Source organism: Mustelus asterias, chromosome 13, assembly GCF_964213995.1.
Source record: "Mustelus asterias chromosome 13, sMusAst1.hap1.1, whole genome shotgun sequence".
Lineage (NCBI taxonomy): Eukaryota > Metazoa > Chordata > Chondrichthyes > Carcharhiniformes > Triakidae > Mustelus > Mustelus asterias.
In genome coordinates, this window is record NC_135813.1 from 12,262,659 (window position 1) to 12,281,088 (window position 18,430).

Here is an 18,430-nt window from a genome sequence, read left to right on the forward strand (position 1 = left end):
ATATCTGGTTGATGTAGGCATCAGAAGACTACTGCAAGGCAAGTTAAGAAACAAAAAATTGTACTTTTGCACATCTTTCATCCAAACCAAAACAACAAAATGCTCTGATGTCCTAGTGTTTCACCTAATGAAACACTAATCTTAGTTTTTCTTGTTTTTGTGAGACCAGGATTAATGTCTATTTTTACTGGCTTCCATCCATATGTAAGTTACAAACAAATCCCCTGCATCCCCTCTCTGAGCATCATATAATAAAAATTTTTGATACGCTGCCAACAAGGTCACCTTCCATTCCCTCCCAAGGGCAAATCTGCCTTTACAGGATGTGAGATTTCAAGTTCATCACTATGGTAACTGTAATTACCAGGGGAAAAAAAACTGGAAAGAACCTCAGAGATTCAAGTTGTCAAAGAATATGAAGTCAGTTGCCAAGTTTCATACCGAGTGTTTACAGCCTTAAAGAGACACAAGCCAGAACATACCATTCCAATCATTACTACAGAGTTAAGCCTTTCCAATCCAACAGCTCCACAACCATCTTAAAAGATCAATGCCAAAAAAGATCATTGTGCACAACACTGGTGTAATTTGCACTAGACTAAAAAAAAATCAGTAAATGCAAAATTACTTTCTCTGAACAAATTAGACCAGATCAAGTTTTGCTTTTAATCATGTAATTCTCAATGCTTAATGACAAAATTGTGAAAATATTTCACTATTTATTTACCTCTCTCGGGTCTAATTCAACATAGTTACGCCCATTTTACTTGCTTACAAAATGATCGCAGATTTAGCAGTGCAAAGGTCTATGCCTGATTGGCACCTGCAACCATTTGGCACAATCTTTTTTAGGTCACTCTAGCAACCACCTAGAAAAAACACATGCTTCATTTCAATCTGTGAGGTTACAGGACCCATTCATATCTGCCCAGAGCTCCACTGAACTTCAGTTGATCTATAAGCGGCTTAACCAGTGGTCCTACTCAACAATGTGTGATGATACTGCGCCTTTAAGAAATGTATTTTAGTCATGTTTCCATGCAGGATCTGTTTTAGCATCTTTTTCATATTATCGGTGCCATTCTGTCTATAATCAGCATTATTTATTGTTACTGCAGCAGCATAATTACTTCTAATTGCTAGAATGTTTGTTTTAATCTAGACTGATGCTGTTCTGTTGTTTTCAGTGGTTTCCCTGGAGTTTTGCAGAGTAGGACTTGGTTAGGTTGGTTGACAGGTAAGGTCATATGACTGGGCTGAGCTGGGCTTACACAAATAATTAAAGGTTAGTTGCTGTTTAGATCCTGCTTTGGAGTTCAGAGAGAGCAGTGCCTCTCTTTTTCCCTCTCTGAAGTTGGAGTCTGGAATCTACCAGGAGATAAGTCTCTTTCTTTGAGATTCTGCTTTATGAGAGTGAATCTTTCTCAGAGTTGCTATTTGGAAGCTGCAGAGAGAGAGGTATCCCTTTCTGTCCCTGACATCTGGAGACTGGGAGATTCCAAAGACTAGGTTTACTTCTCTGAAATTCTGCTGTTTGAGAATATATCCTTCTCTAGAAACTGCTGTCTGGATCCAAGTCCAGAAGTGTTAAAAGGCTGGAAATCTAGCAATATGTGAGCATACTTGTTTCTTGTGCGAACTAATTCTGAAGAAGGATATATCTCTATGGGGACATTGCTTTAATTTGGAACTATAGAACATAGAACATAGAAGATTACAGCGCAGAACAGGCCCTTCGGCCCACGATGTTGCACCGACCAGTTAAAAAAAAACTGTGACCCTCCAACCTAAACCAATTTCTTTTCGTCCATGAACCTATCTACGGATCTCTTAAACGCCCCCAAACTAGGCGCATTTACTACTGATGCTGGCAGGGCATTCCAATCCCTCACCACCCTCTGGGTAAAGAACCTACCCCTGACATCGGTTCTATAACTACCCCCCCTCAATTTAAAGCCATGCCCCCTCGTGCTGGATTTCTCCATCAGAGGAAAAAGGCTATCACTATCCACCCTATCTAAACCTCTAATCATCTTATATGTTTCAATAAGATCCCCTCTTAGCCGCCGCCTTTCCAGCGAAAACAATCCCAAATCCCTCAGCCTCTCCTCATAGGATCTCCCCTCCATCCCAGGCAACATCCTGGTAAACCTCCTCTGCACCCTCTCCAAAGCCTCCACATCCTTCCTGTAATGTGGGGACCAGAACTGCACACAGTACTCCAAGTGCGGCCGCACCAGAGTTGTGTACAGTTGCAACATAACGCTACGACTCCTAAATTCAATCCCCCTACCAATAAACGCCAAGACACCATATGCCTTCTTAACAACCTTATCTACTTGATTCCCAACTTTCAGGGATCTATGCACACATACACCTAGATCCCTCTGCTCCTCCACACTATTCAAAGTCCTCCCGTTAGCCCTATACTCAACACATCTGTTATTCCTACCAAAGTGAATTACCTCACACTTCTCCGCATTAAACTCCATCCGCCACCTCTCGGCCCAACTTTGCAACCTGTCTAAGTCTTCCTGCAAACTACGACACCCTTCCTCACTGTCTACCACACCACCGACTTTGGTGTCATCAGCAAATTTGCTAATCCACCCAACTATACCCTCATCCAGATCATTAATAAATATTACAAACAGCAGTGGCCCCAAAACAGATCCCTGAGGTACACCACTTGTAACCGCACTCCATGATGAATATTTACTATCAACCACCACCCTCTGTTTCCTATCCGCTAGCCAATTCCTGATCCAATTTCCTAGATCACCCCCAATCCCATACATCTGCATTTTCTGCAGAAGCCTACCATGGTGAACCTTATCAAACGCCTTACTAAAATCCATATATACCACGTCCACTGCCTTGCCCCCATCCACCTCCTTGGTCACTTTCTCAAAAAACTCAATAAGGTTAGTAAGGCACGACCTACCTGCCACAAAACCATGCTGACTATCACCTATCAATTCATTACTCTCCAAATAACTATAAATCCTATCCCTTATAATTTTTTCCAACATCTTGCCGACAACAGAAGTGAGACTCACCGGTCTATAATTCCCGGGGAAGTCTCTGTTCCCCTTCTTAAACAATGGGACAACATTCGCTAACCTCCAATCTTCTGGTACTATACCAGAGGCCAACGACGACCTGAAGATCAGAGCCAGAGGCTCTGCAATCACTTCTCTTGCCTCCCAGAGAATCCTTGGATAAATCCCATCCGGACCAGGGGATTTATCTATTTTCAGACCCTCCAGAATATCCTGCACATCCTCCTTATCAACTGTAATACTGTCTATTCTACTCCCTTGCAACCCAGTGTCCTCCTCAGCTATATTCATGTCCCCTTGCGTGAACACCGAAGAGAAATATTGGTTCAATGCTTCACCAATCTCCTCCGGTTCCACACATAACTTCCCTCTGCCATCTATAACTGGCCCTAAACTTGCCCTAACCAACCTTCTGTTCTTGACATACCTATAGAACGCCTTAGGATTCTCTTTAACCCTATCCGCCAAAGTCTTCTCATGTCCCCTTTTAGCCCTTCTAAGCTCGCTCTTCAACTCCCTCTTAGCCAATCTAAAGCTTTCTAGTGCACTACCCGAGTGCTCACGTCTCATCCGAACATAAGCCTCCTTTTTCTTTTTAACCAACAAAGAAACTTTTTTGGTGCACCACGGTTCCCTAGCCCTACCAATTCCTCCTTGCCTGACAGGGACATACCTATCACAGACTCGCAGTAGCTGCTCCTTGAAAAAACTCCACATGTCGGACGTTCCCAGTCCCTGTAATCTCCTAGTCCAACCTATGTTTCCTAATTCTCTCCTAATAGCCTCATAATTACCCTTCCCCCAGCTAAAACCATTGGCCCGAGGTTCATGCCTATCCCTTTCCATCACTAAGGTGAACGTAACCGAATTGTGGTCACTATCACCAAAATGCACACCAACTTCCAAGTCTAGCACCTGGTCTGGCTCATTTCCCAGCACCAGATCCAATATAGCCTCACCTCTAGTTGGCCTGTCTACATACTGAGTCAAAAAACCTTCCTGCACGCTTTGAACAAAAACTGACCCCTCTAACGAGCTAGAGCTATAACAATTCCAGTCAATATTAGTCAAGTTAAAATCCCCCATAACAATTGCCCTATTACTTTCACTCCTAAGCAGGATTGACTCCGCAATCCTTTCCTCAACCTCTCTAGAACTTTTAGGAGGTCTATAAAAGACTCCCAACAGGGTGACCTCTCCTCTCCTATTTCTAATCTCCGCCCATACTACCTCAACAGATAAGTCCTCATCAAACCTCCTCTCTGACACTGTGATACAATCTCTGACCAATAATGCTACCCCTCCCCCTCTTCTACCTCCTTCCCTACTTCGACTAAAACATTTGAACCCCGGGACCTGCAGCATCCATTCCTGCCCCTGCTCTATCCATGTCTCTGAAATAGCCACAACATCGAAGTCCCAGGTACTGATCCACGCTGCAAGTTCACCCACTTTATTGCGAATACTCCTGGCATTGAAGTATACACATTTCAAACCCTGCTCCACCCCACCTCTGCAATGCCGTGCATTGCAGTCCCCATCCATGCATCCCTCACTTTCAGCCCCACTACTCAGGATCCCTCCCCCCCCCCGAATCAGTTTAAACCTCCCTGCATGGCCTTAGCAAATTTACCCCCCAGGATATTGGTCCCCTTCTGATTAAGGTGTAGACCATCCTTCTCATAGAGGTCACACCTTCCCCAGTACGAGCCCCAATTGCTTAAGTACCTGAACCCCTCCCTCCTGCACCATCCCCTCAGCCATGAATTCAAAGAGTTTGCTAGTTAAGAATTATACATGGTCATGTATTTTAATTGGTAAAAGTCATCTAATTCTTTTTGCTGTATTCTAAGTGTTCTTAAATAAAGTTTGTTTTGAAAAAAGCCTCCTAGTGGATCAATTGCATCTTACCTGGAGCGAAATACCCCAATTGCCAAAACCAAAAGTAAAAGTTGGGGTCCAGGTTAACTTCACTATATACCTTGGAGTTTCTGATCTGGTCCCTAACAAATGATGCTCATTTAAAAAAAATGCTTTAAATGATTTGGAGCAGTTAGGAACAGGAAATCAACAGCACTACTATTGGTCACTGCTGATTTTGCTCAGGCCTTGCCCATCCCCCTCCTCAAGTGCCCATGTCCCACTACCAAGTACCTCTGATGCCATGCTGGTGAAGAGCTCTAGACCAGAAGATCACTAACAGATTTAGCCCCTACTATCCCTTAACAAATGCTGACCACTGGTATTATTCCTTGCGCGAGGGCCAAAAGGTGCATCAGCAGACTGCTCACTGCAGAGATCACGTGCACCCAATTTGTCCACTCATGTTTCCACAGCTAAGCGCTATCTGACAGAGGTTACTAAATAACAATTGAGAGAAAGAATAGTGATTGACTTTGCCCTCTATGGTGAGATTTTCCTGGAAATTGGCAAAGGCTGATGGTGGGCAGGAAAAGCAGCACTGAAACCACCAATGGCAATGGCTGCTTTCTCTGCCATATAGTCTGGTCCTTAAAAAACTTAAAGTATCATGTCCCACAAATCAGCTCCAATTCGCCCGCTCTGTGAACAACCTAGAAATTCAAGGATCGAATTGCCATTTTTAAAGACAACCCCACGCAAACCAGTTTAACATTGGAGCACCCCAGTAGCACCCTCCCAGGCAATGTCATGGGATGCCCATGCCCAGGCTATGTGAAGATGGGGGATTGGGGCAGGCGGGGAATGGGGGGGGGGGGGGTGGAAGGAGACACACACACAAAAGTGCATCATGCCGACGTAAAATGTAACTTTGCACTTCTCGCAACATTTCTGCTCCTGTTGCCAAACTTGACCGGTGCAAACGGAAGTGGAAAATCCTCATGTACATCTCAAGAATGCCAAGGCTAATTATACTATTCTCCATCTTCCTGCAATGTTTGAAATTGGCCAATTCAAAATAGTCTAAAACTCGAACCTGCTGTCTTTCGGTATCCATGATTTAGTACTGCACTGGGCAGTGTCTTTTTTTCACTAGACCATTGGAGAAGTCTTGTGTAATTTCCCTTTAAAGTAGTCAAATGTTAAGGTTTTATTTATTGCATGTGGATCTAGTCACCTAATCAAAGGAAGGATATGTCTGCCCTTGGGAGAGTAATGAGCAATGAAAACGATTCCTGGCACCCGAAATTAAATTAAACTAAAAGGTTAAGAAAACTTTGTTTGTTTCCTTTGGAAAAACAGAGATTTTGAGGTAAAGTAACTGAAGATTACAATGTAATGAATGGAATTGATGATGCCAAGCAATTTTTTCATAATGGTGAAGGATTCAAAAAGCAGACGAAACAGGATTTAAAAATTAGGATGTCTGGAGGTTAGATGGCAGGGTAATGAACATGAAGAATAGGTTACTGGCAAAAGTAAGTTGAAGGGACAATATAATTGAATTAAATAAAGTTGAGTTGATTCAAAACCCTGTCTTACCTGGCAGCAAGTCCAGTTTCCAATCAAGCTGTTTTCACTGACCTATGTTGGCCTTGGTCAAGCAAATGTCTTGATTTTTAAAATTCTCATCCTTCTCTTCAATTCCCTCCCTTCCTATCTCTGTAATCTTCTCCAACCCAACATCCCTCCTCCATATCTGTGCTCCTCTAATCGCTCCACCATTTGTGGCTGCACCTTCAGTTGTCTAGTCCCGAAGTTCTGGAATCCCCTCCCTCCACTCTTCACCGCTCTGCCTCACTTACCCCTTTAAAGACACTTCTTAAAATCTACCTCTTTGACCAAACTTTCTTCCTTTGGTCTAACATCTATTTATGTGGCTCAATGTCATACTTTGCTTTATAATAATCCTGTGAAATGCCTCAGAATGTTTCATTATATCAAAAGCATTATAGAAATGTAGTATTGCTCGATGCATTAAAAGAGAATGGACTTATTTGGCTTGATGATTTTTCCCATTCTAGAAAATTCCAACGTTCTAAACATTTATCACTCTGACATCTTCAAGTGCCACCTCCTACTGTGATTTAAACATTTGAAGAGCGTTTCTAAAGAGCTGTGTTTATTAACTGAAAATATATCTACCCCAGGAAACTAACTCAACAGTTGTTACCACTGGAAACATGCAATTTGAAGGGACTTGGATGTGTTGTGAAATAATCAGCAATAGTACGTACAGAGTTGGAAAGTGATAAGAGAAGATCACTAATAAGAAGGAAGAACAGAATGAAAAAGACAAATGAAACCTAATTTAGAAGAAAAATAATATGTTATTAACACCAAAATACTTTAAACCACTCAGTTGTTTCTGCAATTAATATATTTCTTTTCTTTTGGAAAAGTTAACTGTGAAAGTTGTACATTTTTGTGCTTAAAATGTAGCTGAAGTCATGTATGCATATTTATTTTTTCTTTTAAAAACATAATCAATGTTGTTGACTATACATTAATTGAGTGTTTGAACATATTCAGGTGCTGGGCATTAACTGGGGATTTACTTGTGCTCCTCCATCTTGATGGCTGAAAGTGTGGTCGTCAGATTTGAAGGCACATGCTCATAATGTGTGTCTTAGTAAATAAAAGCTTATAAGTGTGTAATGATTAGGCTCCAGTTCACTGCCTGACAATCCAGAATAGAACAAGTGTGACTTGGGAGGAAAACCGGAAAGCTTTTTTAAGCTTTAATATAGGGTTAACCCAACCACTGAATGCATGCAAATTTGAACTCTTTAGTTTGCTCCAATTATGGGGCAAGTTTCCTCCATGTGTTATTTGTAACAAAGATCATAAGTACATTTATTATAAATGGGCTGCTTAAGATAAAACCACATAACGGCAGTGTGCCTTAACATGAGCCTTAGAAGAGGACCTTCATTGTCAGTGCTTCTAATTCCTATATTGTGTGCCCTTTGAGTGTTAGAAAATGTCCAGTTTTGTATTGTGGACTGGTATCCAGCAAGTACAATACAATTTTCTAAACCTATATAAAAAGAAGAGATTTTTTTCCCCAAATCAAATCCAAAAAAAGGTAAGAATAATGGTTAGTCTGTCTTTTTATGCATTCACCCTCTCCTTCTTATTTGTTTGTCTTCGGTTCTTTACCTTTTGTTACAAAAATTCAAACAAATATTATGCTGTTCAAAATAAAAATTATGAAAAGCATAATAAGAAATACATTATAAATTAAACAGATTAATGTTAAAAACTTGCATGTTTATGTGCTTCAAAATAAATCTGAACTTACCAGAACGAGGAGGTCTACTGTTGTCAATTTTCAATACTTTAGTTACTTTATTCCAAGGAAAGCAACCCTAGGGATAACAACAGGTCAAATTATATTGTTTGGATGTAACACATTTAGTAATAGATATAAAAGCTTATAGACCTAGACGCTTATAAACCTTAGGAGGGCAAACAATCCTCGAGTTTCTTTCACAATCAGTAGTAATACAGTTTCTTCACTAAAATTACCTAATTGTACAATTTTATCATCGTTTTCATAATATTGACAAACAAGTACAGTTGAGGCTACAATCAGATAGACCATGATCTTGCTGAATGGCTGAAAAGACTCAAGGGGTCGAGTGGACTGCTTCTACTCCTAATTCGCATGTTCTTTTGTATCTTAAGGTTCCTTTTAAGCAATTTTGTATGATATAGGAAAATCTGGACCGAACAGTATCAACTGAATTCTTAAACAGCTGATTTCAATATTTAAAGTAAATCAATAATATTGTTACATTTTGCATCAATGACTTACCAAATTAATACACATTTTTGTCTCACATTCCATGATTGCATCCTCAACAATTGGACTCCATAAATTACGGAACATAAATTGGAAACGGGTGTGCAGTATTTCTGTTTTGTTACACTTGGTTGTGTGTGGCTTTAGATTCTTAATAGCCAATGTGATTTTAGGAAGAAGGACACTTTTAATTATTGAATTGTTGTTAAATTTTGGCATCAGAGAGCAGTTCAGTTTCAGTTCATCGATCAACTGTTGTCCTATCGCTGGGAATAAAATCTACAAAAATATGAAATTTCAATCAATGTTGTGCAGCATTACATATATAACACAACATAAATAAACCTTCTTTCTATAGGACATTGTAATATGTTTTCACAGGTTTAAAGGAAAAGATCAATTTCAATAGATATTATTTTATTAAACATATCAATAAAGTTGAGCATTTCAGTATCTGCAAACACTAATATAAAAAGAGAATACACAGGAAGGGAAAAGTGACAGTATACAATAGAAGACTTATGTTCCAAGGCACAGTAACCACGAGCGACTGATTTTATCAATTCTCACTTGATTTGTGGCAAATCATCCTACAACTTTCTTTCCACAGTAATTCTACGTAGATCTAGAGGGTGAAGCTGGTTTACAACAGCAGCCCGAAAGAAGATCATTGCGAACTGGCAGCCAATTATTCACTGCATTAGTTTTTGTTTTCCACTAACTTGGAAAATATTGCCAAATTTTAATTTCAAACCAAGTAATATCACAAATGAGGCTAGAAAATGAGTCTACGAAAAGAGTTTGAACTATCATTCTGTGAACTTAAGTGGAAAGATTGGGTTTGGTAAAATAAAATCATCTGCTGATTTGCCACAAGTTCATTTTACGCTGCTGGTGTAGATCAGTTAAATTCCCCTATTGTTCAGCCAGCTGAATCACAAGCAGGTTGATACTGGAATCTGCAGTGGGTTCTTTAGCTGAAGGAGGATGGGGCAGAGTTGAATATCTAGGAAAAAAATACACTTGAGGATTTAAAACAGGATGGAGCCATAAAAAGCTGAATAGTTTTTTTTTCATGAGATGTGGGTGTCACTGGCGAGGACAGCATTTATTGTCCACCCCTAATTGCCCTCAAGAAGATGGTGGTGAGCAGCCTTCTTGAACCGTTGTAGCATGGGTGCACCCAGAGTGCTGTTAGGGAGGGATTTTGACACAGTGACTGAATGGTGATTTTTTTCCAAGTCAGAATGATGAGTGGCTTGGAGGAGAATGTCCAGGTTTGGTGTTCCCGTGGGCCTGCCCTTACAGATGGTAGTGGTCATGGGTTTGGAGGGTTCTGTCCAAGGAGTCTTGGGGAGCTCTTGCAGTGCATCTCATATACGGTACACACTCCAGCCATTGTGCAAGGGTGGGGGAGGGAGTGAATATTTGTGGATGGAGACTCAAATGGCTGATTTGTCCTGGATAGTGTAAAGCTTCTCGATGTTGATATTGATGGAACTGCACTCATCTAGGCATGTAGAGATTATTCCATCACACTCCTGACTTGTGCCTTGTAGATAATGGACAGGTTATGGGAATCAAGAGTTAGTCGCCTCAGGATTCCGGGCCTCTGACCTGCTCTTGTAGCCATGGTATGACTAGTCCAGTACAGTTTTTGGTCAATGGTAATCTGCAGAATGTTGATAATAGGGGATTCAGCGACAGTCATGCCCTTGAATGTTAAGGGATGATTTTTAGATAATCTCTTGTTGGAGATGGTGATTGTCTGGCACATGTGGCACAAATGTTACTTGCCACTTGTCAGCCCAAGCCTGGATATCATGCAGGTCTTGTTGCTTTGCACATAGACTGCGCCAGTACCTGAACTGTCGCGAATGGTGCTGAATATTGTGCAATCATCCACAAATATGCCCACTTCTAACCTTATGATGGATGGAAGGTAATTGATGAAGCAGCTGCAGATGGTTGGGCCAATGACACTACCCTGAGGAACTGCTACAGCGATGTCTTGCAACAATGTTTGACCTCGAACAACCACAACCATCTTCTTTTATGCTAGGTATGACTCCAACCAATGAAGAGTTTTCCCCAATTCCCACTGACCACAGTTTTGCTAGGGCTTCTTGATGCCACACACGGTCAAATACTGCTTTAATATCAAGGGCAGTACTCTCATCACACCTCTGACGTCCAGCTCTCTTGTCCATGCTTGAACAAGGCTGGAATGAGGTCAAGAGCTGAATTACCCTGGTTTTTGCAGTATCCGGTGTCTTCAGCCATTTCTTGATATTATATCATGCGGAGTGAACTGAATTGGCTGAAGATTGGATTCTATGACACTGGCAACATCCATAGGAGGCCAAGATGGATCATCTACTCTGCACTTCTAGCTGAAGGTTGTTTCAAATGCCTCAACCTTATCTTTTGCAATGTCATGCTGGGTTCCTCCAGCATTGAGGATGGCAATATTTGTAGAGCCTCCTCCTCCAGTGAATTGTTTAATTGTCCACCACCATTTATGACTGGCTTTGATCGGACCCACTGATGTAGAATCACTTCGCATTGCCTGTCATTTGTTACAGTTCAACAATGTATAATTGTTTTCCAAGCAAGATCGAATTTAAGGCTGTGTTTGAACTTCAAATTTGAAATTTTGACATTTAATCAAACAAATAATAATAATTTCTCATGTATTATTTTCATTTCCTTAGTATGTTCTTCATTCACTTATTACCGCAATTAAATTTCAGATTTTATTACAAATCTCTAGTGCACATATAAGTACAATTGAAAGCAAGTAATAAGGCTATAATGTACATTGGGGAGGTTAACGAACTCTAATTTCACTGAGCATATATTAAATGAGGTTATTTTCCCTCAACTAGGAGTATACATGTGGGAATAGACATATTTACTTGCCATACTGTCTCAACAATCACATATACTTTGACTAATGCACTGAGACCCAAATTTAATAAGTGTTTTTGACATTGGCTGATTCAGCCATTAAGAGTCTAAATAGACATTTAGTAGCCAATTGTTTAGTACCGAGATCAGATGAAATAAAGGGTTGTGAGTTTTTGGAATTCTTTACCCTTCAAGGTTGTGGATGCTCTATCATTGAATGCATTTAAGGCTGGGTTAGACAGATTTTACATCTCGCAGGAAATTAAGGGATATGGGGAATGGGCAGGAAAATGGAATTGGAGCTCAAGATCAGCCACGACTGTATTGAATGGTGGAGCAGGCTCAACGGGCCATATGGTCCACTCCTGCTCCTATTAATTGTGTTAACTAGTTTAAGGTTAATTAGTTGAACTATGAAGTAGATAATTTTGAAGATTCATTGAGGGAACAAGGCAAATCAGGAGGATCCAATTTATATGTTGCATTGTGTATAAAATGATAGAAAATCCAGAAAAAGGAAATAAGACCCAAAAGGTATTGGCTGTAACTATATAAAGTAAAGAGTTGCTCTATATTATTGCACGTAAAACAATGTGCAGAAGGTGGATTTAAAATACCAGATAAGCGATGTGGTAGTTGTCAAGTATATTGTTCTAATATTCATGGACATAACCAGATTATTTTACACATCTCAGATGAGACTGCAGATGTTAAACCTAGTTCTTGTGTGCTTGTAAAAGGAGACAAGACATCAGAAAGAAATGATCAAAAAATGTAAGGACATTTAAAATAGAAAGGGGGAGATAATCGATAAACTAATCAAGCTTACATTGCTAAAATCTATGCCAGATGGATTGGATTCTCAGATATTAAAAGATTTTAGGGAAAAAAATGACATGGACAATATCACGGACATGATTTTCCCCACCCAGCTACGCTGGTCATGTAGCGTAGTGGGTCGGTAAATACAAGCAGGAGTCAAAAAATTGATTTCCTGCCCAGCGACTGGCAAGTTGCAAATCTCCCGGGCCATTTTATTTTAGCGTAATCAGACTCGCGCTAGGGAAAGACGTGAGGCTGATTTAAATATTCACACATCTGAGTTCCATGTGTTTGGCAAGTTCCAGATGGTAGGAAAGATAATGGAATCCTTATTCAAATATGTAATTTTAAAAAATCTAGGAGCTGAAAATATAAAGACTTGTCAGCATGGATTCCAAAAGGGAAGGTCACTATAGTTAACTTTTAGTAAATTCTATAATCAGTAAATGTTACACAGACCGAGTTCTTGACAGATGGATCAAATATCTTAAATCACTTAACAGGAGTCAACTGCACATATTTTACAAAGATTTCGATGCAATTTAAAGAAAGACAAACATAATAGCCAGTTTTTTAAAAACAGATTTAAAAATTTAAGTAAAATATTATGTACCTCTCCATAGACAGTTGTGTTGTTGTAAATCTTAGAGAATGTTTTTTTAAAGTCGCAATGCTCAAGAATTCTAATTTTCTCACCAATATTAGACTTAAAAATATCACAAACATCATGTGTACGTGGGCAACGCACCTGATTAATGAAAAACAAGAGAAAATAAAATCATAAATCACAATGAATATAAATTCATTTAAGAGAAGCTTAATTCCAATTCAGATTATCCATGAAATATTATCCTAACCATTTTAAAGGCAGTGCAGTAAATTAACTGAAAAGAATACAATTTTCATGACCTCCAGACATCCCATGGAGCTCTGCAGTGAATTAACTATTTTTTCCCCACGTGTAGTCCCTGTTGGAATGCAGAAAAGTGCTGGAATCAATCTGTACATAGCATGATCCCACAACAACAATGAGATAAATGACCTGATAATTAGTTTTAGATATGGTTTTAGTCGGTTGATGGATAAATATTACCCAGGATACCATAACTCCCTTGATCATCTTCACAAATATGTCCACTTTTGAGAGCAGGCAGGACCTCAGTTTAAAGTTTCATCCAAAAGGTGGCCCCTCAAATGCAGCACACCGATCATTCTACATTGATGTACTATGGTAAACCACTGTTAGCTTGTTGCCTGTGTGCGTGTGTGTGTGTGTGTGTGACATGCCCCTGCCGGCCCTGCCTGGGACTCCTCCCCTCCGGTCCAGGTATAAAGGTGACTGCTCCCCACCCCCTGCCTCAGTCTCTGGACCAGTTCATCGGCATGGGTGTGCTCCAAGTCTTTTGCTAATAAAAGCCTATTTGTTCTTGCATACAAACTAGTCTTTGCTTGATTGATGGTGCATCAATTTTATTAGCAAAGGTTTTGGGATGGAGCAGATACTAAAACCCGATAGACTTGAATTGGATCCTCAAGCTGTAGGAGCCTCTAACAGCTTCGATCACTGGTGCGATGTTTCGAAACTTTCCTCACCGCCTCCGCCGTCCGGACCAAAACCGACAAGCCACACGTGCTCCACACCCGGGTAAGTGACCAAGTATTCTCGATGATTAGAAACGCTGAAACTTACAAGGACGTGATCGAACTTTTAAAAAGCCAGTACAACGAACAGTCTAATGAAATCTACGCCAGACATCTTCTGGCTACTCGCAGACAACAGCCAGGAGAATCGGGCGATCAATTCCTGCGTGTGTTGCGAGCACTTGGCAGGGCCTGCAACTGCAAGGCCGTAACCACCGCCCAAAACACCGAGGACTTAATCAGAGATGCCTATGTCACGGGTATCAGGTCAACCTATATCCGACAACGACTGCTGGAACAGGGTGGGCTGGACCTACAAAAGACTGTGGCGCTTGTCGACTCGTTAGAGGTGGCCTTCCGTAATCTCGAGGCCTACACCCCCGACCACGGGGGCGCATCGTAGACACCACGGTCGCCACCACCTCTGTACTCGGGAGGGCCGCAGGCCTACGCCACGCCACGTCCCACCAATGACCCGACCGCTGCGGCAGTCTCCGGAGGCCCGAAGTGCTACTTCTGCGGCCTGGGGAAGCACCCCCGACAACGCTGCCCGGCGAAGGATGCGATCTGCTCCGGGTGTGGAAAGAAGGGCCATTACGTGAAGGTATGCAAGGCGAAATCGACCTCCACGCCCAGTAGCGCCGCGTGCGACCCGCGGGGGCCACCATCTTGGGCGCCGGTAGCCGCGTGTGAGCTGCCATCTTGGACGCCATCAGCCACGTGTGAGCCGTGCTGGCCGCCATCTTGGACGCCGTCGGCCGCGTCGCAAAATCCAACGGTGGCTTCGATTACGCTGGACCAATCCAGGCCTCACCAACTCGCCAGGTCCATGATGGACATAGAGGTAAACGGTCGCACTACAAACTGTTTGCTTGACTGTGGGAGTACGGAGAGCTTTATTCACCCTAACACAGTGAGTCGCTACGCCCTTTCAGTACTGCCAGTGAAGCAAACGATCTCCATGGCTTCAAAGTCCCACTCGGTGGATATCCTCGGGTACTGCGTGGCGACCCTGACTGTATGGGGCACAGTGTACAAAAATTTCAGGCTCCTCGCACTGCCACAACTCTGCGCTGCCGTACTCCTGGAGCTAGATTTCCTGTGTCACCTTAAGAGCGTCACCATGGAGTATAATGGGCCTTTTCCCCTGCTCTCCGTTTGCAATCACCGGTTCTTAGATCGCCCACCGTACAGCCTCTCGACCCTTAAAGTCGCCCCCACCCTCACTGTTTGAAAATCTTACCCCCGACTGCAAGCCCATCGCCACCAAGAGCAGACAGTACAGTGCCGGAGACAGAGTTTTTATCAGGTCCCAAGTACAACGGCTCCTAGAGGAGGGATCATCGAGGCCAGTACCAGCCCCTGGGGAGCCCAAGTAGTAGTTGTTAAGACTGGGGAGAAACATCGCATGGTCATTGACTACAGTCAGACCATTAACCGTACACGCAGCTGGACGCGTACCCCCTTCCCCGCATATCTGACATGGTTAATCAGATTGTGCAATATCGGGTGTTCTCCACCATCGACTTAAAATCTGCATACCACCAGCTCCCTATCCGCCCAGAAGACCGCCAATATACTGCCTTCGAGGCGGATGGCCGCCTCTACCACTTCCTTAGGGTCCCCTTTGGCTTCACCAACGGGGTCTCGGTTTTCCAGCGTGAGATGGACCGAATGGTAGATCAGAACGGGCTGCGGACCACCTTCCTGTACCTGGATAACCTCACCATCTGCGGCCATGATCAGCAGGACACTCCTCTGTCGAGAAGGAGGCCCAAGCCATAGTGGAAGCTGTACGGCACTGGCGCCACTACTTAGCTGGTAAACGATTCACCCTACTCACGGACCAACAGTCAGTTGCATTCATGTTTAACAACACGCAATGGGGCAAGATCAAAAATGATAAAATATTGAGGTGGAGAATCGAGCTTTCCACCTACAATTACGACATCTTATACCGGCCCGGGAAGCTCAATGAGCCCTCAGACGCCCTGTCCCGGGGAATATGTGCCAGCACACAAATAGACCAATTGCAGACTCTCCACAACGACCTCTGCCACCCGGGGGTCACCAGGTTTTTTCACTTCATTAAAGCCCGTAACTTGCCCTACTCCATTGAGGAAGTCAGGTCTATAACCAGACACTGCCAGGTCTGCGCAGAGTGCAAGCCGCACTTCAATCGGCCAGACAGAGCACACCTCATACAGGCCACCCGCCCTTTCGAACGCCTAAGCGTCGACTTCAAAGGCCCCCTCCCCTCTTCTGACCTCAACATATACTTCCTCAATGTCATTGGCGAATATTCACATTTCCCCTTCGCTATTCCCTGCCTGGATATGACCTCGGCCATGGTCGTCAGGGCCCTGCACAGTCTCTTCACCCTGTTCGGTTTTCCTAGCTATATCCATAGCGACCAGGGATCCTTATGAGTGATGAGCTGCGACAGTACCTGCTCTCCAAAGGCATAGCCTCGAGTAGGACCACCAGCTACAACCTCAGGGGGAATGGACAGGTAGAGAGAGGGAGAACGTGACAGTCTGGAAGGCTGTTTTACTAGCTCGGAGGTCTAAAGGTCTTCCAGTCACCCGCTGGCAAGAGGTTCTCCCTGATGCACTACACTTGATTAGATCACTCCTTTGCAAGCTACCAATGCTACCCCTCACAAAATAATGTTTGTTTTCCCCAGAAAGTCCTCCTCAGGGACCTCACTACCGTCGTCGCTGACGTCCCCAGGCCCTGTCCTGCTCCGGAAGCATGTGAGGATCCATAAGTCGGACCCCCTGGTCGAAAGGGTCCAACTCCTCCACGCCAACCCCCAATACACCTATGTGTCGTACCCCGACGGGCGGAAGGACACGGTCTCTATTCGAGACCTGGCACCCACAGGTGCCCCAGGGACCACCACGACCCACAACCCCACATCCCCAACCCCTGTATACAGCAGGCTTGAGCCCCAGGAGCCGCCACCACGCACCTGACAATCGGAAGGGACAACAGACGACTCGAGCGACTACGGCCTGGCGCCTGAACCAACACCGCAGCCACCGGAACCGACACCACAACCAGCACTACGGCGGTCGCAGCGGCAGATCAAGCCCCCAGACAGACTAAATTTGTAAATTTGTAATTCTGTAAATATCGTTCCACCCACCTCACCCCCGCCGGACTCTTTTTTAAAAAGCAGGGGGTGAATGTGGTAAACCAATGTTAACTAATTGCCTGTGTGTGTGTGACATGCCCGGACATGCCCCTGCTGGCCCTGCCTGGGACTCCTCCTCCCCTGGTCCAGGTATAAAGGTGACTGCTCCCCACCCCCCGCCTCAGTCTCTGGCCCAGTTCATCGGCATGGGTGTGCTCCAAGTCTTTTGCTAATAAAAGCCTATTTATTCTTGCATACAAACTAGTCTTTGCTTGATTGATGGTACATCAAGTACCAAGTTAGATTATGTAGTTAAGGCACTGGTGAATGGCTTGAGCCCATGCCTTGTTGACTTATAGATCAGACTGCTATTATTATTTAGGGTGGCACGGTGATTAACACTGCTGCCTCACAGCGCCAGGGACCCAGGTTTAATTCCAGCCTTGGGTCACTGCCTGTGTGGCGTTTGCACTTTCTCCCAGTGTCTGCGTGGGTTTCCTCCCACAGTCCAAAGATGTGCGGGCCATGCAAAATTGACCCTGGTGTCGGGGGATAACAGGGTAAATGAGGGTTATGGGAATAGGGCCTGGGTAGGATTGTGGTGGGTACAGACTCAATGGGCTGAATGGCCTCCTTCTGTACTGTAGGGATTCTATGATTCTAAGTCAATGCCAACATCTTAAATAGTATTCTAATATTCAGAATGCCAAAAATCTAAGAGCAGGATTTTGCCTGTAGACTTTTAATGTGGGAAAAGTGTAGGAAATAGTCACTCAATGTGATTTTCCCCGGAGAAGCCAATTTGTGGCCAGAGGGCAGGCATACTATTTAATTAATGATGGTGGACAGGCTCCTGAAGCTGGATGACCAATTGGACAACCTCCAACTTGTCGGCAGCAGAATATCATGGGGAATAAAGGAGGGAGAGGCGCATCAAAAGGAAAGTGCATTCTCTTCAGCTTTTACAAAGTTAAAATGAAAAATGGCCTTTGCAGCTGGGCCATCGTGGTGGTGTGGGGGGATGGTGTGGATCCATTCTACAGGGTAGCTTGCACCTGCACTATACCTAGGCATACAGGGAAGGCCTCTAGGTCTGCCTGGAGCACTGGCACCCTGGTCTTCTGTCTT

At 43.3% G+C, this 18,430-nt stretch overlaps 1 protein-coding gene across 3 annotated transcripts in view; it reads right to left on the bottom strand.

The window, feature by feature from the left end:
* The window catches only part of LOC144502435 (transforming growth factor beta receptor type 3-like), a 110,471-nt gene that overhangs the window by 11,983 nt on the left and 80,058 nt on the right, over positions 1–18,430 (bottom strand). For all 3 annotated transcript variants that reach the window (XM_078226337.1, XM_078226339.1, XM_078226338.1), the window contains exons 12-14: positions 13,136–13,270; positions 8,803–9,069; positions 8,287–8,353 (exon numbers count right to left, since the gene is read on the bottom strand). In XM_078226337.1, the coding sequence (XP_078082463.1) occupies positions 8,287–8,353; positions 8,803–9,069; positions 13,136–13,270 (469 nt within the window). The remainder of the gene's footprint in view (positions 1–8,286; positions 8,354–8,802; positions 9,070–13,135; positions 13,271–18,430) is intronic.